The sequence below is a fragment of the Pongo pygmaeus genome, chromosome 10, assembly GCF_028885625.2.
Source record: "Pongo pygmaeus isolate AG05252 chromosome 10, NHGRI_mPonPyg2-v2.0_pri, whole genome shotgun sequence".
In the NCBI taxonomy this organism is placed as follows: Eukaryota; Metazoa; Chordata; class Mammalia; order Primates; family Hominidae; genus Pongo; species Pongo pygmaeus.
In genome coordinates, this window is record NC_072383.2 from 3,020,823 (window position 1) to 3,042,682 (window position 21,860).

General features: G+C 49.5%; 1 protein-coding gene across 3 annotated transcripts in view; it reads left to right on the forward strand.

Annotated features, from left to right (window-relative positions):
• TEAD4 (TEA domain transcription factor 4) overlaps positions 1–21,860 on the forward strand; it is an 83,059-nt gene that overhangs the window by 14,023 nt on the left and 47,176 nt on the right. For all 3 annotated transcript variants that reach the window (XM_063672330.1, XM_054443626.2, XM_054443628.2), the window contains one exon: positions 20,941–21,195. In XM_063672330.1, coding sequence (XP_063528400.1) covers positions 21,189–21,195 — 7 coding nt within the window. In that variant the 5' untranslated portion in view covers positions 20,941–21,188. The remainder of the gene's footprint in view (positions 1–20,940; positions 21,196–21,860) is intronic.

A 21,860-nucleotide genomic window follows, 5' to 3' on the forward strand; every position in this document is an offset into this window, starting at 1 on the left:
GATGTTTGGAGAAAATTAATTTATGGAGAAAATCTTCACAGGATGATGGGAGTGAGGAACTCTGAAAGTGAGGTAAGAGTTTGGTGTCCTGAGATGTGGCCTTTCTCACAGTGCAAGATGGGACCAGGAATGAGGAGTGGGGTACACCTAGAGAATGACATGAAAAAGAGGAGTCATGGGGCCTTCCAAGAAGCTCTGTTCCTGGTGTAGAGCATGGTTCAGAATGAGAGGCACAGGTGGGAATTTTGCTTTGCCAGGCATCCTTCCTGCCTGGCGGGCTGCACCTGGTCTGCTGCTAATGGCCTGCTGGGTCAGGCCGGGCTGGCCCCATCCAGAAAAACAAATGTTCGTGTCCAGCCTGCATTTTAGCCACTTCCATGGCCTTGTTTCCAAACCGGATGACCATGCCTTCTGGAATGGGAGGCGCGGTAACTGGCAGGCCTGCAGGAGTGAGGTGCTGGGTGTGTGGCTGGTGCAAGACGGAATCAGTGGGGGTGAGTTTTCTGGGTCAGGGTGGGTCCTCTGGGATGGTAATCTCAGCCTAGGGTCTGAGTGAAGGCTTCCAGCTATTTTTTTTTCTTTTTTCTTTTTTCTGAGACGGAGTCTCACTCTGTCGCCCAGATCGGAGTGTAGTGTCACGATCTTGGCTCACTGCAGCCTCTGCCTCCCAGGTTTTCAAGGTGCCTTAGCCTCCTGAGTAGCTGAGAAGCTGGTGGCTTGAGCCACCACACCTGGCTAATTTTTGTATTTTTAGTAGAGATGGGGGTCTCGCCATGTTGGCCAGGTTGGTCTTGAACTCTTGACCTCAGGTGATCCACCTGCCTCGGCCTCCCAAAGTGCTGGGATTACAGGCATGAGCCACCATTCCTGGCTAGCTTTGAGCTATTAACAGAATGTCTGAAACATCATAATCTTCCTTCCTATCCCTGACCAGGCAGGGTGGCTCTGGGACAGATGACTTCTATGAAAAATGATCAAGGCCAGAATGGATGCCGCCTCCCACCTCTTGTCCAAGCTCATTCTAACCCCGCCTGCTCCTATGTCCTCAGAGCCGTGGCCCAGTCCAGATGCTCGAGTCTTCATTCTTCCCCCTGGGGGTGCAGATGCTTTTCCGGAGATGCTTAGGCGTAGGGCTGGAGAGTAGGGCAGAGCTGAAGAGTCCTACTTTCCTGGAGCTCCTAGTGCCCCACTGCCTCCAGGACGTCCTGTGGGTCCCTGAGGCTCTGGGTCCTGGAAGACGTTCCCTGGCGTGGAGACTCCCTCTTCTGCCTGGCTCCTCCTTCTCCCAGGGCAGGGCGTGCACGGAGGCCCCACCCCGGGTGCCCGTGCTGCTTGGACACCTGGTTTGGGCTGACCCTCGGGTTCTGACAGGGTGGGACCCTCCTGCCTGTCTTTGAGACAGCAGCTGATTGAGGGCACACCCACCCCTGAGGCTGAGGAAACAAGTGTGCTGGCTTTGACGGGATTCCAGGGCAAGTGCTTCTGTTAGTCACTCCGGGGCTGAATCTATTAATATTTTCAGATCGCATTTTCCTAGGACACGCCTACTTAAAGTGAAGCCAACTGGTTTGGTTCAGTACTTTTGCCTCCGAAGTACTGTATTTTCATAACTTTTGCTTTATTTTACTTTTTAAATTTTGTATTTATTTATTTTTTAGTATCCCTGTCATGGCAACTTTTGCTTTATTCTAGAACCCTGAAGAAAGGCCCCGAGGAGAAAAAGTCTCTCAACCTTTAAAAAAAAAAAAAAAGACTATAATTTTGAGTAGTTTGGGGTTTATAGAAAACTTGAGCAGAAAGTACAGAGTTCCCATAGATACATTCTTGCGCCGCCCCCAGTCAGTTTCTCCTAGTCTTAACATCTTGCATTTGTTGCAGTTGATGTACGTTTGTTGCAATTAATGAGCCGATATCGGCACGTTATTATTATTATTATTATTATTATTATTATCATCAGAGACGGAGTCTCGCTCTTGTTGCCCAGGCTGGGGTGCAATGGCGCGATCTCGGCTCATGGCAACCTCCGCCTCCCGGATTCAAGCAATTTTCCTGCCCCAGCCTCTCAAGTAGCTGGGATTACAGGCATGCGCCACCACACCCAGCTAATTTTGTATTTTTAGTAGAGACAGGGTTTCCCCATGTTGGTCAGGCTGGTCTCGAACTCCTGACATCAGGTGATCTGATCCACCCGCCTCGGCCTCCCAAAGTGCTGGGATTACAGGCGTGAGCCACCGCGCCCGGCCAGCACATTATTAGAGTCCATAGTTCACATTAGGGTTCCCTCCTGGTGTTGTCCACTCCGGGTTTTGGGACATGGATAATAAATAATGTGTACCCACCATTACAGTGTCATGCAGAATAGCGTCACTGTTCCCCAAATCCTCTAGGTTCCGTTTATTCATCCCTGCTTGCCACTGCTGGCAGCCATTGATCTTTTGACTGTCTCTGTAGTTTTGCCTTTTCTAGAATGTCATATGGTTGGAATCATAGACTCTGTGGCTTTTTCAGATTGGCTTCTCTAACTTAGTAATACTCATTTGAGTTTCGTCCATGTCTTTTCATGGCTTTTTTTTTTTTTTTTTTTTCGAGACGAAGTCTCGCTCTGTCACCTAGGCTGGAGTGCAGTGGCATGATCTCAGCTCACTGCAACTTCTGCCTCCTGGGTTCAAGTGATTCTCCTGCCTCAGCCTCCCGAGTAGCTGGGATTACAGGCACGTGCCACCACGCCCGGCTAATTTTTATATTTTTAGTAGACACACCGTTTTGTGTTTCACCAAGACACCAGGCTGGTCTTGAATTCCTGACCTCAGATGATCTGCCCACCTCGGCCTGCCAAAGTGCTGGGATTACAGGCGTGAACCTCCACACCTGGGCAGCTCATTTCTTTTTTTTTTTTTTTTGCTGAATAGTATTACACCCCCCCAACCTTTTGTTTTTGCAAATGGAGGCACTGAGGCCCAGAGAGGGGAAGTGACTGGCTCAAGAGGCACCACGAATCCGTGGCAAAGCTGCGCTTGGAGGCTAATTTGCCTTCCTCTGGGTACCTGTTTCGAGGGGCCTCTGGGCTGGGCGCTGTTCTGGAACTAAACCTGTTTCATCACAGCTTTGTCCAGAGGCTGAGGGGAGGCCGGGGGCAAGGGCTCTGTTCACCACTTGCCTTGACCCATTTCCTGCATGTGTTGGGTGGGGCCTGCAGACACCCACGCCCCTGATGCGGAAGGGGTTGGGGGTGGGGTTCCCAGCTTCCACCTCCCTGAGAGCTGAGGAGATGGGATGCTGGGTCCGGGCAAGTACTCACCACCCCACTGCCGCACGGGCCTGGGGGCTGGGTGGGAAGAGACTGCTTGGGTTGGGCCTGGGCTGGGTCCTGCAGCATTTAGGAATCTTATCTCCCTCCGTTGCTCTCTGAGCTGCCCCTCCCACTGGAGACTCCTCCCAGCTGGCCTGCATCCCAGGCCATCTCCACTTACTTAATTTACCTCCCCTCTTGCTAGCCTGCAGGCCTCCTGCTCCTTCCTCTCCGTCCAGCCCTCCATGATCCCTCGTGATGACTACAGGGCAATGACCGTGAATCACGTGCGAGGAGCCCCTTTTTGGGCCAGGCTCTGTGCTCCTGTCTCATGGACATGATGGAATTCAATCCTCACAGCTGTTATTTGGGGAGATTGAGATCGCATTGGTGCCTCTTCAGTGGTTGGGAGGACACTGAGGATTAGAGTAGCTTGCTCAGGACTCCCAGGTCCTTGTGAGGCTGGGCCAGGATCTGAGCTCAGGGGTCTGAGTCCAGAGCCCAAACGCTAAATCTCTGCCCCGTGGCGCCTCTCTCTCTCTTTCTTTCTCCTCTTCCTGCTCTCTCTCCCTTTCTCCCTTCCCTTCTTTTTCCTCTCTCTTTTGACCAGGTGCTGCTGAAGGGGTCCAGCTCTCTGACTTTTGTTACAACATCTCCTTAGCCTGGGAAGGATTGTGGGGCCTCCCCTCTTCTCACCTGCTCCCCGTTCCCGTCCTGTCCTGAAGCCAGATGTGATGAAGGCCTCACACCAAAGGATAGCCGGGAAGGTGCTGCCGTGCATTGCCTTGCAGGGGCTTTACTTGCTTTTCTCAGTCCTCAGTGGCTCTGCAGGCAGGAATGCTCATCCCCATTTGACAGGTGATGAAACAGAAGCTTTGGGGAAGTTCAATAAGTTGCTGAACAGCTGTGCAACGTAGCTGGTGAGAGGCAGGTTTCACTCAGGTCATAGGACTCTGAGGCATCTTTAACGTGTCCAGGACTTCATGTGGCCTTTCCCCGAGAACCTGTTGCATTTCAGGAGAGGAAGGGGCACTGCTCAGCAAGACAAAGGGACTCCAGTGGTGGGAGCTCAGGCCCCGGGACACCTAGGTTTTCTTGGTCTTGTTTTCTGAGAAGGGCCCTTTTCTGGCCGCTGGCAGACCCTGGCCCTTCCGAAATCACAGTGGGATCTGTTTGTTTCCAACTGAGTACACAGCCTGGCCCAGCCCAGCCCAACCCAATCCATTTCTCTGCTGGGTTCTTTCCTTCTCCACCAATCCCTTTCCTTCCATCCCTCGGGACTCACCTGCCTGTGACCTGGGGCCTCTCCTGTCCTTCTCTTTTCTTTTCCAGCTATAACCAGGCCCTTTCCTTTGCTCCTGTATTTCGGGCCCAGGTCCCCTGCAGTCCCTCTTTTCCTTCTCTGCCCTCTTCTTTTTGTCTTCTATCTCCTGGTGTGCTTTAAACAATTTTTTTGGAGAAATATATGTAACATAAAATTTGCCATTTGAACTCTAAGTGTGCAGTTCAGTGGCATTAAGGACATTCACAATTGTGCTGCAGTCTCCTGCTTCCATCTCCAGAACTTTTTCATCTTCCGAAACTGAAATGCTGTACCCAATAAACAGTAACTGCCTGTTTTTTTTTGTCTTTTTGTTTTTGTTTTTGTTTTTTTTTGAGAGGGAGTCTCACTTTATCGCCCAGGCTGGAGTGCAGTGGTGCGATCTTGGCTTGCTGCCTCCAGGGTTCAAGTGATTCTTGCGCCTCAGCCTCCTAAGTAGCTGGGACTATAGGCCTGCGCCACCACCCCCGGCTAATTTTTGTATTTTTAGTAGAGACAGGTTTCACCATGTTGGCCAGGCTGGTCTCGAACTCCTGACCTCAGGTGATCCACGTGCCTCGGCCTCCCAGGGTGCTGGGATTACAGGTGTGAACAACTGCGCCTGAAAATGATTGTTAATGTTATGAGTGAAACTCCCCATTACCCCATCCGCAGCCCCCGATAGTCTCTCTTCGGCTGTCTCTATGAATTTGCATATTCTCGGTACTGCATGGAAGTGAAGTCACATGAGATTTGTCCTTTCATGACTGGCTTGTTTCACTTAGTGCAATGTCCTTAAGGTTCATCCATGTTGTAGCCTATGTCAGAATTTCATTCCTTTTTTTAAATTTGTTTTGGAGATGGAGTCTCACTCTGTCGCCCAGGCTGGAGTACAGAGTATGATCTCAGCTCACTGCAACCTCCGCCTCCCCGGTTCAAGCAATTCTTGTGCCTCAACCTCCCAAGTAGCTGGGATTACAGGTGCCTGCCACCATGCCCGGCTAATTTTTGTATTTTTAGTAGAGGCAGGGTTTCACCTTGCTGGCCAGGCTGGTCTCGAGCTCCTGACTTCTGGTGATCTGCCTGCCTCAGCCTCCCAAAGTGCTGGGATTACAGCCGTGAGCCACCGCGCCCAGTCTCATTCCTTTTTAAGGCTGAATCATCCTCCATTACCTGGATGCACCACATTTTGTTTATCCATTCCTCTATTGATGGACATTTGGGCTGCTGCCCCTTTTGACTATCCTGGTGCCTTTTGACATTCTTTGCTTAGGAACAGTAGACAGCACTTCCGCACCATGCTTGGGGCCACTTGAAGCAGCAAAACCACCTGCAAAAGCGCAGAAGTCATAGCACTAAATAGACCCAGAACAAGATACTTGCAGGAGAGCTGACCCAGGTAGACAAAGCGCGGCGTTGCCGACCTCAGCTGGGTGCGTGCACGTCAGGCAGTGAGAATGTGTGGCTGCTCAGCGCACGCACGTGTCCACAAATCACTGTGAAAATACTGGGAGTAGTGATTTGGGGGTTAGAAATTTTAGCAAGTTGGCAAACTTGCAAATACAAAATCTGTGACTATTCGGTGATTAATGAGGATTGACTGTACTTGCATCTTCATAGATGACTCTCCCTCCTTCCCTCCTGAGATGACAGCATTAACCCATTCAGGAAGGCCCAATCATATCTTAAAGGCTCTATCTCCCAACATTCTTGTGTTGGGGATTAAGTTTTTAACCCACGAACTTTGAGGGGCACATTCATACCAGAGCAGCGCCCAATGCCTGTCATATAGTACATGCCCAGTGAACAGTGAGTAAATGAAGGGCACAAGGACTGAAGTACTCGTGCTGAGTTGTTAGGCATGAGAATCAGCAGAGAGAGATCTTTCTGGCAGGGGAGCCTGTTCCTCTCCTCCCTAGGAACAAGCCCTCTCCTGTGCTCATTGAGAGGCATCCAGCGATGGTCGTGGAGGTTGGAATTGTGTGGCAGAAAAGTGCAGGCCTAAGATGTAGTTCTAGTCCCAGTTTTCACAGGTTTTGTGGTCTTTGGCAAGTCACTTCCCCTCTCAGGGCCTTAGTCTCTTCACTTATACTTTGGAGAGCAGTTTTCTCCCCTGCGATTCTTTCCTCACACAAACCCTGGGAACCCTGCCTTTCTCCGCTGGGACCTTCACTGGAGGCTGTGGGAACAGTGGGGTCCATGCAACGAAAGAGACCAAGAGGTCTTCATGTCTGCAGAGATGAACTTCTCTAGCTCCCTTAGCCTGCCAATCCAGGCTACTCCTCCCTCCTACTCTGCACATCTAACTTGCGTCCCTCATGCTGCAGAGTCAGATCATCCCCCTTCCTATTACCAACAGAAGTGTTTGCGAAATAGGCCGGATGTGGTGGCTCACGCCTGTAATCCCAGAACTTTGGGAGGCCAAGGCGGGCGGATCACTTGAGGACAGGAGCTCGAGACCAGTCTGGCCAACATGGTGAAACCCCACCTCTACTAAAAATACAAAAATTAGCCGGGCATGGTGGTGCACGCCTGTAATTCCAGCTACTCAGGAGGCTGAGGCAGGAGAATCTCTTGAACCTAGGAAGCTGAGGTGGCAGTGAGCCCGTATCGCTCCACTGTACTTCAGCCTGGGTGACAGAGCAAGACTCTGTCTCAATTAAAAAACAAAAAAAGTTGGTAAAATAGGTCAAAGAAGCATCATGGCCGGGCGCGGTAGCTCACGCCTGTAATCCCAGCAGTTTGGGAGGGCGAGGTGGGCAGATATCTGAGGTCAAGAGCGAAACTCCATCTCAAAAAAAGCAGCATCATGATGGGCAAGAGGCAGCTTGCAGTGGGGAAGGGCTTCAGAGCCACAGACTGAGCCTTGTCTCTTACTGGCTTTGGGCTGGGACACAGCACTTCGCCTTAGGAGCCTCAGCATCTTCACCTGCCAAATGGGGCAGTGCAGCTACCTCAAGGGGATGGGGGCAGGATGTAGTCAAGTGCTTTGCCCAGTGCCTGATGCAGAGTGGGCATTTGAAACCGGCACCTCCTAGTGTTAAAGTAGTAAAACATGTGTCCCTCAGTGTCCTGGGCACCACTTTGACACTCAGCCCTCCCACAAGTGCTGGGCTGCCTGCATCCGTCCTGCAGGGTTGCCTGCCCAGCGCACAGGGGCTTGCACTGTGTGAGGAGGCAGCACAGCCCACCCGGCACTGCCTGCAGGACAGCTTCTTCTTTCCTGCCCAGGTCCCCTGGCCTCCTCCCTTGGTCTCCGAGCTCCTGAGTTTCCAAGCTTAGCATGGAAGACAGCAGACAACTGATGGGCCAGAGTAGCACGGCACATTCAGGCAATCAGTGTAGCAGCTCAGGGGCCTCTGGGAACTAGGGCTCAGGGAACCCTTCAGGGTGGAGGGGGCCTCTCACTGCACCCGCTTGTGCCCTGTACCTACCTCCACCCAAGCCTCTGACACTCCATAGCACTTACCTGTTTGCATGTCTGTCTAGTCTCCCATCCCCATCTGAAGTCTGAGCCCCATGAGGGTCTGGACCCTTTTCTCTAGAGTTTAGTCCAAGAAGAGGTACTTTAAGTAAAGAGTTAGTTGATGGACTGTTGGCAGGAATTAAATTAGTACTGAGGCCCACCCTAAGCAGGGCAGCAGTATGAATAGACTTGGGGCTCAGGAGATGGTGAGAAGCCCAGGGGTGCTGGAGGGTAGTGGGGATGCACCTGGAAGAAGGCTGGGGTCTGCTGCTCCTCTTTCCCCTGTCTCATTTTAAGAGATGATTTCTCTTAAAATGAAGAGACTTCTTCATTTCTTATTTTGAGAGATGAAGCCCAGTGACCCCCAAAATCGGGGTGTTTTCTTCTGAATTCTCTGTCACAGCTCTAGAGGCTGGAGGAGTTGTGAGGGGCTTAGGGATCACAGTGGCTGCAGAAGGCTCTGAAAGGAGGGCTCTGGGAGCGTGAGATGGATCGGACTGGGGAGAGGATGTCAGGTTGGCCTGGGGTCCGGTTCTGCCTTTTCTCTGGGCAGGTCCTTTGCCCTCCCTGAGGCTTGGCCTCTCCATTTGGAACTTAGCATCCTGATTCCCTTCCTGTCCTGAAAGTGTTTTTGGAGGAGCTTACTCTTCTGAGTATTAGGGAGATCTTAATAAAAGCCCATACATTCCTGATCCTTCTGGAAATTCCTGAGTAATTAGCACCTGTGGGCCCTAGGATGGAGCAACCTGCTGTCTTCTGGGGTTGCCCTGGGGGCTACCCTGTAGCTTTTGGGTGGGGCTGAGGCAGAGTAGAGGCTCCTAGGCTGGGCCCTGAGAACCAAGTCTGGGATTATTTTTACTCTTCTGTTCACAGCGCATGGCCCAGCTCCACGATGCCATCTGTCCCCCGCCTCCGGCTGTCCCCTGGCAGGCCCTCCTGGGTCACTGTGGAGCACTTGGGGAAGGAGGAGGAGGCTGGTGCTGGCTTACCCCATTCCATGAGCTGCAGGGCAGGGCGGTGCGTGGGAGGTTTGCCTGGTGGCGGGAGGCAGCTGCCAGCCCCGGGATGTGGGCCGCGGGCAGATAGGAGAAGCTCGCCAGTGACGACTGTGAACCTGGAGCACCAGGGACACGTGGGGCTGGGAGCAGCTCCATTTCAGTAACAAATCCTGTGTCCCAGGGCCTTGGATGACCTGCTGCCCTGCTTTTCCTGGGACAGACCCAATCCTAGGGACATGGAGTGCAGGTCCTCAGAAAACCCCACTCGTGGGACAGGGTCTGGCATTAGGAGTCTTTGGTTCTCCCCAGGTGTGTGTTCTGCTGGGCTGCCCTAGGCCCAGCTTCTGCAGGGACTGATGGTGCCCACTTCACCAGGCCAGTCCAGCTCAGCTTGGGTGAAGGAAGGGGAATTCTGAGGAGGAGCAGGGCCCAGAGACCATAGAAGGGGTCAGGTGGGGTAAGGGAGGTGGCGGCCCTCCTTTCCATCTCTTGACATCCTGGCCTCCGCCGCACCCTCCACCTGACTCAGGGCATCCATCTGTACTTAGTGTCAGGTCCAGAAGAAAATCTAGGCTACAACCAGGACTTAAGAGGCCTCAGGTATTGAAATGATTAATTAATTAAGTATTAATATTAGGCATTAGGGCTTGAGACTTTCTACTTGGCATTGTTTATGGCTTAATAACAATGAAGACAATAAGAAATAGCTCTTATGAGCACTGACTGTGTCAGGCCCTACACTAGATGACATCTCACTATGTCATCTCTCCTGCGGGACAGCCCTCCGGGATGGATCAGTTCCCCAGCCTTCTGAGCAGAGCCACACGTGAAAGTCTGCAAGGTACTTTTAGAGGCCACTGGAGACTTCTGGGATCTGGGGAGGGAGTGTGAACCGCAGATACTGCTAGCACAGAAAGGACCCTGGATCCCAATGAGGGCATCCTTCTTGTTTTACAGATGACCAAAATGAGGCCCAGAGAAATGACGTGGTTTGTCTGTGGTTGTGCAGTTAGTGGTAGAACTGGAACCAAAGCCAGGCTCTTGCTTCCCATACATCACACTTCCATTCTACAAGCCTCCAAAATAAGCCCCAAAGGGATTTATGCACAATTCAAGCTCTTTTTCTGGTATGCCAAAATCCAGACATTTCCTGAGGTTTCTTTTGTTTCCCAAAACTAAGCACAGAGCAATCTGTTCTCCCGACAGAGAAATCATTATTCCACAATAACACTTAACAAATATCCCTTCGTTTGTTCATTCTGTGTTCATCAGCTCTGTGCAGCGTGCTGAGGACTTACAGAGGAAGACAGCTGTCCCTGTCCCCTGGTGTCTAAAGTGTGGTGGAGACCAGTCCTTACTGGGAGATGGGGGCTGGATATGGAAAGGCAGGAGTCTGCTAAGGTTGGAGTCATCTTCCCAGAGGGAGTGACATATGGCTGGATCTTAAGGCTGAGCAAGAGTTGGTCAGGTGAACAAAGAATAGAAGGGAAGTTTCGGGTAACAGCACCTCCACCAGGAGTGGAGAAAGAGCCTAGCATGTTGAGGGGTGATTTGGATGGCTGAGTTTGGGGCTTGGAGTTGGGTTCAAAGAAGGAAGTACAGAGGGTGGTGCCTGTGGGCGGAAGGTATGGCCGGAGAGCAGGGATCAGCAGATGCAAGCGCTAGAAAATCCCATCATGGAGTGTGTAGTGTTATCTTAAGAGCAAAGAAAAGGCATTGAAAATTTTTAGGTAGCGGAATCATGTGATCAGGTTTGCATTTTAGAAAAATCACTCTGGCGGGGTGAAGAGATTATGGAGCCTGAATGGGGTTGCACCAGTCATCCAGATGTGCATTGCTGGAAGCTTGGATTAGGGCTGTGAGATAGAGTAGATTCAGCAGACATTTAGGCGACAGAAAGACAGGATGTGGTCATTAGTTAGATGTGGGAGATATTAATAAGAGGGAAAAGTCAAAACATAGTCATATGCTGCTTCACGAAGGGGATGCCTCCTGAGAAATGTGTCTCTTGGCGATTTCATCCTTGTGCAACCATAATAGAGCGTCCTTACACAAACCTAGATGGTGTAGCCTGCGACACACCCGGGCTGTGTGGTACAACCTATTGCTTCTGGGCTATAAATCTGTACAGCATGTGACTATACTCAGTTCTATAGGCAACTATAACACAATGGTAACTGTGTTAGTATTTGTATATCTCAACATACCTAAACATAGAAAAGGTACAGTGAAAACAAAATATAAGAGATAACAAATGGCACACCTGTATGGGGTACACCGTGAATGGAGCTTGCAGGACTGGGAGCTGCTCTGGGTGAGTCAGTGAGTGAGTGGTGAGTGAATGTACACTACTGTAGGCTTGACTGTACACTACTCTACACTAGGACATTACTGATACTACTGTAGACTTTATAAAAAGAGATACTTAGGCTACACTAAATATTTAAAATGTTTTTTCTTCAAGAATATATTAACTTGGCTTTCTGTAACTTTTTTACTTTATAAACTTCTTAATTTTTTGATTCTTTAATAATAACACTTAGCTTAAAACGCAAACACCTCACACCTGTAATCCCAGCACTTTGGGAGGCCAAGGTGGGCGGATCACGAGGTCAGGAGATCGAGACCATCCTGGCTAACATGGTGAAACCCAGTCTCTACTAAAAATACAAAAAAACTAGCCAGTCGTGGTGGCAGGCACCTGTAGTCCCAGCTGCTCAGGAGGCTGAGGCAGGAGAATTGCATGAGCCCGGGAGGTGGAGCTTGCAGTGAGCCGAGATTGTGCCACTGCACTCCAGCCTGGGTGACAGAGCAAGACTGTCTCAAAAAAAAAACAAAAAACAAAACCCAAAAACGCAAACACATTGTACAGCTGTACAAAAATATTTTCTTAATTTATATCTTTATTCTATAAGCCTTCTTCTGTTTACAAAATGTTTTTTTGTTTGTTTGTTTGTTTTTGTTTTTGAGACGGAGTCTCACTCTGTCCGCCAGGCTGGAGTGCAGTGGCATGATCTTGGCTCACTGCAACCTCCGCCTCCCGGGTTTAAGCAATTCTCCTGCCTCAGCCTCCCGAGTAGCTGGGATTACAGGTGCGCACCACCATGCCTGGCTAATTTTTGTGTTTTTAGTAGAGACGGGGTTTCAGCATATTGGCCAGGGTGGCCTCGAGCTCCTGACCTCATGATCCACCTGCCTTGGCTGTTTTTTTACTTTTTAACTTTGTCGTTAAAAACAGAGACATAGCAGCCGGGCGTGGTGGCTCACGCCTGTAATCTCAGCACTTTGGGAGGCCGAGGCGGCTGGATCACGAGGTCAGGAGTTCAAGACCAGCCTGGCCAACAGGATGAAACCCTGTCTCTACCAAAAAAATACAAAAAATTAGCCAGGCATGGCGGAGGTTGCCTGTAATCCCAGCTACTTGGGAGGCTGAGGCGGAGAATTGCTTGAACTCGGGAGGCAGAGGTTGCAGTGAGCTGAGATCGCATCAGCACATTCCAGCCTGGGCAACAAGAGCAACACTCCATCTCAAAAAAATTAAAACTAAAAAAAAATAATAAAAATAGAGACAAACGCACACATTAGGCCTGCACAGCGTCAGGATCGTCAGTATCACTGTCTTCCACCTGCATGTTCTGCCCCACTGGAAAGCCTTTAGGGGCAGTAACTTGCATGGAGATATCATCTCCTAGGGTAACTGTCTTCTTTTGGAATGCCTCCCGAAGGGCCTGCCTGAGGCTGTTTTACAGTAATTTTTTTTTTTATAAGTAGAAGGAGTACACTCTAAAATGATGATAAAGGCCGGGTGTGGTGGCTCATGCCTGCAATCCCAGTCCTTTGGGATGTCGAGACGGGCCGATCACCAGAGGTCAGGAGTTCGAGACCAGCCTGGCCAACATGGTGAAACCCCGTCTCTACTAAAAATACAAAAAAATTAGCCGGGGGTGGTGGTACGTGCCTGTAATCCCAGCTACTCGGGAGGCCGAGTCACGAGAATTGCTTGAACTCAGAAAGCAGAAGGTGCAGTGAGCTGGTACTGCACCACTGCACTCCAGCCTGGGTGACAGAGTGAGACTCTGTCTCAAAAAAAATAAATTAGTTAATTAAAATAAAATCAAATCACAATTTCATTGAATTTATGATTTATATTAAAAAAAGACGATAAAAAGTATAGTAAATATATAAAGCAGTAACATAGTCATTTATTATCAAGGATTGTGTACTGTACATAATTGTGTGTGCTAGATTTTTACACAACAGGCAGCACAGTAGATTTGTTTTACACCAGTGCAACCAGACACACGTGAGGAATGTGTGGGGCTGCGACGGTAGGATGGCTCTGACATCACTAGGCAGTAGGAAGTTTTCAGCTCCATTATCATCTTATGGGACCCTCTTGGAATGAACGTTTGGGGCTGACCGAAATTTTGGTATGCAGTGCGTGACTGCGTTCCTAGCTTTGTGGTCTCTGTGGATAGTGGTTCATTTCCTGAGAGAGAGCCGAGGAGGTGGAACAGGATTTGGGGACAAGCTGAACACTTGGTTTTGGGCATGTTGAGTTTGAGGAGCTCTGGAGATTGATTAGAGATGCCTGGTAGGCAGTTTCTGTGAGGACCTTCACCTCAGGAAAGATACACAGATTTGGGGATTAAACCAACAGAGTGGGAATGCAAGCCTTGCGGGGGGGTCCCCCCAGGAGTCTGTTTAGGGTTTAAAAAGAAGAGGTCAGGTCAGAACCCAGGGACAAATCTTTATAGAATGAGTCTGGTGAAATATGGAGCCCAGGGAATATGGAGAAAGGGAGCCTGGAGCTGACTTGGAAGACTGCAGACTCCTCCTGCTTCTTCCATGTGTTTTCAGAATCAGCTTGTTAAGCTTTGTGGAAAACTGTGTGGAATTTTTTAAAACCACAATTTCAGGGCCGGGCACGGTGGCTCACACCTGTAATCCCACCACTTTGGGAGGCTGAGGAGGAGGATCACTTGAGGTCAGGAGTTCAAGACCAGCCTGGCCAACATGGTGAAACCCTGTCTCTACTAAAAATATAAAAATTAGCCAGGCGTGGTGGTGGCACGTGCCTGTAATCCGAGCTACTTGGGAGGCTGAGGCAGGAGAATCACTTGAGCCTGGGCGGTGGAGGTTGCAGTGAGCTGAAATCACGCCACTGCACTCCAGCCTGGGTGACAGAACAAGGCTCCATCTCAAAAAAAGAAAAATAAAATAAAATTAAAAAATCACAATTTCATTGAATTTATGATTTATTTGGAGAGATTCAACATCTTTATAATATTGTTTTCCCATTCATGAACACACAGTTTCTCTCCATTTATTTAGATATTGTGACACTGTGAAATATATACTATGGGTCTGGTGCAGTGGTTCAGGTCTGTAATCCCAGCACTTTGGGAGGCTGAGGCAGGTGGATCATGTGAGGTCAGGAGTTTGAGACCAGCCTGGCCAACATGGCGAAACCCCATCCCTACTAAAAATACAGATGCAAAAATTAGCCGGGCGAGGTGGCGGGTGCCTGTAATCCCAGCTACTCAGGAGGCTGAGGCAGGAGAATCACTAGAACCTGGGAGGCGGAGGTTGCAGTGAGCCCATATTGCGCCACTGCACTCCAGCCTGGGCAAAAAAAGCTCAAAAAAAAAAAAAAAAAGATATATTGGGACTTCATTCAGTTTCCTGCCATACAACTCCTAAAATCCTTGCAATCTTCAAAACGATGTGTCTTTTTGTATGCTAATGAGTCGATTTAGGGCTTGCAGTCCCTAGGTAGCTTCAGGATGGGACCAGACTCTAGAAAGACCAAGGGCAGGATTAGCGGGGTGGAACTTTCAGCCACACCCTCCAACCTCAGGGAGGCGAGAGGGGCTGAAGGTCAAGTTGATCACCAATGGCCAATGGTTTAATCAGTCACGCCCATGTCATGAAGGCACCGTAGACACCTAGAAGGACTGGGTTCGAGGAGCTTCCAGAAAGCTGAACACATGGAGGGACCTGAAGGGTGGCGTACCCAGGAGAGAACATAGAAGCTTCTTGAACCGTCCCACGTGCCTTGCCCTATGCATCTCTATCCTTTGTGAGATCCTTTAGAATAAGCTGGTAAAGGTAGATAGTGTTTCTCTGAGTTCTTTGAGCTACTCTGGCAGGTTAATTGATCCTAACGAGAGGGTTGTAGGAACCCCATCTATAGCTGGTGGGTCAGAAGCACAGGTAAAACAACCCAGGGCATGGAAGTCGGGAGGCAGTCCTGTGGAACCAAGCCCCCACCCTGTGGGATCTCCTGGCTTCAAGCAACCCTCCTGCCTCTCGGCCTCCCAAAGTGCTGAGATTATAGGTATGAGCCACCATGCCCAGCCCTGTTTTTCTCAGTGAGGCTCTTTGATTGGTAAATTCTCTATTATTTTTGTCTAAAAATGCCTCTATTTAATCTTCACTCATGAATGATTTTTTGTTTCGGTTTTAAATTCAAGATTAACAGATATTTTCTTTTAACAATTTGGTGATGTTATATTGAGTCTTCTAGTGTTACTGGTACGAAGTTTGCTATCAGTTTGTTGTTATTATTGTTTTTGAGACACAATCTCCCTCTGTCACCCAGGCTGGAGTGCAATGGCACAATATGGGCTCACTGCAACCTCTACCTCCTGGGTTCAAGCGATTCTCATGCCTCAGCCTCCCAAGTAGCTGGGATTACAGGCGCCCACCACCACGCCCAGCTAATTTTTGTATTTTTAGTAGAGACAAGGGTCTCACTATGTTGCCCAGGCTGGTCTAAAACTCCTGGCCTCAAGTGATCCACCTGCCTTGGCCTCCCAAAGTGCTGGGATTACAGGCATGACCCACCACACCAGATCAAGAAGTTCAATATCAGTTTAATAGTCCTTCCTTTCTAGTAAATCTGCCCTTTTTCACTCTCCATGCTTCTAAGATCTCTGTTTTGGGTATTCTGCAGTGTGCCTACGTTATGTGTTCCTTTTATTTGAATTTATCCTGGTTAGGATTCAGCATGTTTCCTGAATTATTGGAGTCATCTCTTCTATTAATCTGGAAAATTGCCTGCTGTTATCTCTTCAAATGTTGCTCTACTTTATTTATTTTCTATGTTCTCTTTTTCTGGAATTCTGATGTTGAATTGCCTTATTCTGTTCTCCTTGCTCTTTACTGTCATTTAAAAAATACATCTGGGTAATTTCCTCACCTCTGTCTTCCAGATTGTTACTTCTTTATCTAGCTGTATCTAAGTTGTTAATCTCAACCACTGAGTTTTTAATTTCAATGACTAAAATGTTTATTTTTAAATGTTGATATGGTTCTTTTTCCAGCCTACTTTGTAGTTTTGATAATATCTTGTTCTTTCCCATATTTACAATTCCTTATTTAGGTCAATAATCATTTAAACATAATCTCTTCGAGATTTTCAGCCTGGGACCACTGTTTATTTTTAAGAATTGGCTAGAGGTTACTAAGCAATATAAAATTCAAATTTCAAATCCATTAAAGGGTAGGCCCTTGGTTACAAATTCTTTTTTTTAATAATCCTTTTTTATATCTAGAATTTAGGCTAAGACAGAGAATCTTTTTTTTTTTTTTGAGATGGAGTCTCTGTTGCCTAGGCTGGAGTGCAGTGGCGTGATCTCAGCTCACTGCAACCTCTGTCTCCCAGGTTCAAGTCATTCTCTTGCTTCAGCCTCCCGAGTGGCTGGGATTACAGGCGTGTGCCACCGTGCCAAGCTAATTTGTGTATTTTTAGTGGAGATGAGGTTTTGCCATGTTGGCCAGACTGGTCTTGAACTGCTGACCTCAAATGATCTGTCCGCCTCGGCCTCCTAAAGTACTGGGATTACAGGCATGAGCTGCTTTGCCTGGCCCAGAGAACGAACGCTTGGCCCAGAGAATTTTCGCTGTCGTATTTTGTCAGTGTTCTACTGGTTCTCTGAGGATTTAGGTATAGTTCCCAGTTTCAGCTTCTCTGCATCTCTCAGGTCTAAGGTCTCATCTCTGAGCAGCCATTAAAACCCAGTTGTGGCCGGGCATGGTGGTTCACTCTGTGGGAGGCCAAGGAGGGAGAGTTGCTTGAGGCTGGAAGTTCAAGACCAGCCTAGGCAACATAGTGAGACCTCTACAGTAAATACATAATCTCTACAGTAAATAAATAATTAGCTGTGCATGGTGGTGCGTGACTAGAGTCCCAGCTACTCAGGAGGTTGAGGCAGGAGGATCTCTTGAACCCATGAGTTCAGTGCTGTACTAAGCTATGATCTCGCCAGTGCTCTTCAGCCTGGGCAACAGAGCAAGATCCTGTCTCTAAAAAATAAAAAAATATAAAAATTTAAAGTGATAAAAAATAAAAAACCAGCTTCCTCATTACTAAGGGAGCTTTGCTCAGTCATTTCTAAATTTATTTATAGAGTGAGAGTTTTAAAATCATCTTATCTACTATATTGCCAGAAATTAAAGTTGACAGCTCTTTTAAGTAGTTTGTTTTGGGCTGGGCATGATGGCTCACGCCTGTGATTTTAGCACTTTGGGAGGCTGAGGTGGATGGATCACCTGAGGTCAGGAATTTGAGACCAGCCTGGCCAACGTGGCGAAACCCCGTCTCTACTAAAAATACAAAAATCATCTGGGTGTGGTGATGTGAGCCTGTGATCCCAGCTACTCAGTAGGCTGAGGTGGGAGAATTGCTTGAACTTGGGAGGCGGAGGTTACAGTGAGCCGAGATTGCACCACTGCCCACCAGCCTGAGTGAAAGAGCAAGACTCCGTCCCCCCACAAAAAAAAAGAAGTTTGTTTTGGAGGTATGGAAAAATGTTTTCATGTTCAGGATAGAATCAAGACCAGAATTTCTGGTAAGAGAATAAGCTAGTTTATTCCCAGTCAAGCGACTCTGCCCCCAAACTCTCATGAAAACTTACTTTAACAGCCGCAGAGTCAACAGGCGACACTTGTTACACTAAAAAGGCCAGTGACTCTGAAGGGCTGAGAACAAGACCTTGGCCTGCACCTTGGCCTCACTGCGCCACCTTCGGCGTGTCCTTAGGCCTCTGGGCCTCAGTGCCCTTTTCAGCAAGATGAAGGAGCTGGCTTAGGTTTCCTGGGCAGGGGGCGTTCCTTTCTTTGTTTTTTTTTTTTTTTTTTTTTTGAGATGGAGTCTTGCTCTGTCGCCCAGGCTGGAGTGCAGTGGCGCCATCTTGGCCCGCTGCAACCTCTGCCTCCCAAGTTCAAGTGATTCTCTGGCCTCAGCCTCCTGAGTAGCTGAGATTACAGGCACCCACCACCATGCCCGGCTAATTTTTTTATTTTTAGTAGAGGCGGGGTTTCGCCATGTTGGCCAGGATGGTCTCGAACTCCTGACCTCAGGTGATCCACCCGCCTCGGCCTCCCAAAGTGCTGTGATTACAGGCGTGAGCCACTGTACCCGACCGGTTCCTGCTTTACGTGTCAGTAGCTCTAACCTCTTTCCCACTGCCTGTCTGTGCCAGCTGCTTTGCCAAGCTCCTTTTGACCTCTCCTGGGATGTGCCTCTCACACTTAGACCCTCCCTTCTCTCGATCCTCACCCCTTCCTCACAGCGCCTCTCTGTGAAGGAAATTGTCCTTCTCACAGGCCATGGGTGGGAGATGAGGGTTTTGAGGGTATGGAGGGGAATGATAAGCGAGGAATGCTCTGGGACTTCCCACTTCAGAGGATCCGAGGTGGAAGTGGTCAAGCTCAGGGGTTTAGACCCCCAGCCTGGGTTTGGGCTGCTGGACTGCATTGCTCCTCAAGGCTAGTAGGGGAGAAGGGACAGGCAACGTGTGTGATGGGCTGAGGTCCTCCTTCACAAGTGGACTCAGTGGCTGGGATGGGGAGAAGTTGGGGGCTCTGGGAGGGCTGTCGGGGAGGTATGTGGTTCCCACCTGGTACTCATAACCCAAAACTGCCTTAAGATTACTGGTATGTCCTGCTCCTTCGCAAACCCCTGAGAACTATGTTTGGAAGCTTACAGCTTGGATGGTTGGAGCCAAGAGGTCACTGGATTTGTCTCATGTTAGGGGAAGGTGGGGTTGTGGCCATGAGCCTCCAGAGGCACCAGAAAGTCAATCCTGCCGTTGCTCCAGTGTGTGAGGAGCTGCCCAGACTGTTTCTTTTAGAAAGAGCCTAAGTCGGGAAGGGAACAGGAGAATAGTGACCTACATTATATTGTATATGCATTTTAAAAAATTTTTCATTGTGGTAAAAAAGACCACAAAATGTACCATCCCAACCCTCTTGAAGTATCCAGGTTGGTAGTGTTAATTTACCATCCTAACCCTCTTGAAGTATCCAGGTTGGCAGTGTTAAGTATATTCACATTGCTGCGCAGCAGATCTCCAGAACTTCTTCATTGTGCAGAACCGAAACTCTGTACCCCTCAAGTCACAACTCTGTATCTTCTCCCACAAGCCCCTGGTAACCACCATTCTACTCTCTGTTTCTATTTGACCACTTAAAAAAAATTTTTTTTTTTAATTTTTAGTAGAGATGAAGTCTTGCTAACTCCTGGACTCAAATGATCTTCCTGCCTCAGCCTCCCTAAGTGCTGGGATTACAGGTGTGAGCCACTGCACCCTGCCGACTACTTTATTTTTATTTTATTGTATTCATTTATTTTGAGACAGAGCGTTGCTCTGTCACCCAGGCTGGAGTGCAGTGGCGCAATCATTGCTCACTGCAGCCTTGACTTCCCAGGCTCAAGTGATTCTCCCCCCTTACCCTCCAGAGTAGCTGGGACTATAGGTGTGAGCCAGCACACCTGGCTAATTTTTTTAAAATTAATTTTTTGTAGAGATGGGGTCCCCCTATATTGCCTAGACTGGTCTGAAACTCCTGGGCTCAAGGGATCCTCCTGCCTCAGCCTCCCAAAGTGCTGAGAGTATAGGCATGAGCCACTGTGCCTGGCCTAATGCGACTGCTTAGATACCTCGTCAGTGGAACCATGCAGTGTTTGGGTTGTTTTGTAACTGGCGTGTTTCACTCAGCATAATGCCCTAAAGGTCTGTCTGTGCTGCAGCACGTGTCCTGGTTGCCTTCCTTTTTAAAGCTCCTATTTTGCTGTAGGTATAGACCACATTTTGTTCATCCATTCATCCATTGATGGACACTTGGTTTGCTTCTACCTTTTGACTCTTGTGAATAATGCTACCATGAATATGAGTGTACACATATATCTTTGAGACCCTGCTTTCAGTTTGTTTGGGTATATACCCAGATATTGGGTCATATGGTCTTGCTCTGTCACCCAGGCTGGAGCGTAGTGGTGGGATCTTGGCTCACTGCAACCTCTGCTTCCCAGATTCAAGCGATTCTCCTGCCTGAGCCTCCTGAGTAGCTGCGATTACAGGTGCCCGCCACCACACCTGGCTAATTTTTGTATTTTTAGTAGAAACGGGATTTCATCATGTTGGCCAGGCTGGTCTCGAGTTCCTGACCTCAAGTGATCTGCCTGCCTCAGCCTCCCAGAGTGCTGGGATTACAGGCGTGAGCCACAGCGCCCGGCCTGCACCATTTTGCATTCCCACCAACAGTACCCAGTATTTTGCATGCGTTTTGCCCAGAGTTGATTTAATGTCAGTGCATCCCTGGCACTGTGTCCTTGTCTTCTACTTCTCAGCCCTTGTCTGGGTTCCTTGATACCGGGGAGTGCCTAGGTCATTGTGCTCATTCGACAGATGGGAAGACGAGCTCTCCAGAGGGGAAGTGACCTGTTCAAGACCCCAGGCCTGATTCTCACAGATCTTTCACTTCACGCTTTGCTTCCTGAGCAACTGATTCGGGCTCTGGCACTCCCCGGAGTGCCTTCATCCCATGGCGCACGCGGTTCTTCCACTTCTCACCGGGGCTGTGGTTCCTGTCCCCACAGGTCCAACGGGCGCTCCTCCAAGCGGAGCCTTGGAGGGCAAGGCCGGCACCATTACCTCCAACGAGTGGAGCTCTCCCACCTCCCCTGAGGGGAGCAACGTCTCTGGGGGCAGTCAGGCACTGGACAAGCCCATCGACAATGATGCAGAGGGCGTGTGGAGCCCGGACATTGAGCAGAGTTTCCAGGAGGCCCTGGCCATCTACCCGCCCTGCGGCAGGCGCAAAATCATCCTGTCGGACGAGGGCAAGATGTATGGTAAGGAGCCCGTCAGGTTCAGGCCTGCACCTGAGGCTGAGGCAAGGGGCCAAACCCCAACCCTGGGGTTCCTGCCAGGCCACCTAAGGGGATGATCACTTGGGGCTTCGTCGGGTGGACACTGCTTTCTTGGGATGATCACTTGGGGCTTCGTTGGGTGGACACTGCTTTCTTCCTTCCTGGGCTCCCAAGGGATGAAGGCATCTGAGGAGAAGCCTGTGAGGGTGTGGAGGGTGGGGCCCCTGGCGGTGAGCAGAAGTGGAAGTGGGAATCTTGGAAAGGGCGAGTCTGGGTGGGGTAGAACGTCCCCCCAGAGCAGGTGGGGAGCACCCCATAAGCTGTACCCCAGCAGGTGCCTGACCAGCAGGCTGCCCACCTTGGATGTGAAGGATGCTCACTCATCCCCTCTTTCCCTCATTCACTCACTCATTCATGCAACAAACACATGCCGAGCCTTCTGTGTGCCTGGTGTGAGTTAGACGGGTCTAGTCCCAGCCTGTCATCTGGGGTGCGGGGAATGTGAGCTCACAGATACCTGCTCTGCAAGGTAGCCTGGAGAGCTCCTAGGAGAGGCAGAATGCTGGACACCACTCCCCTAGGAAAGGTCCCCCGCAACCCAGCAGAGGGTCACCAGAAACGGCTTGATCTTTGTGAGTGGCTGGGGT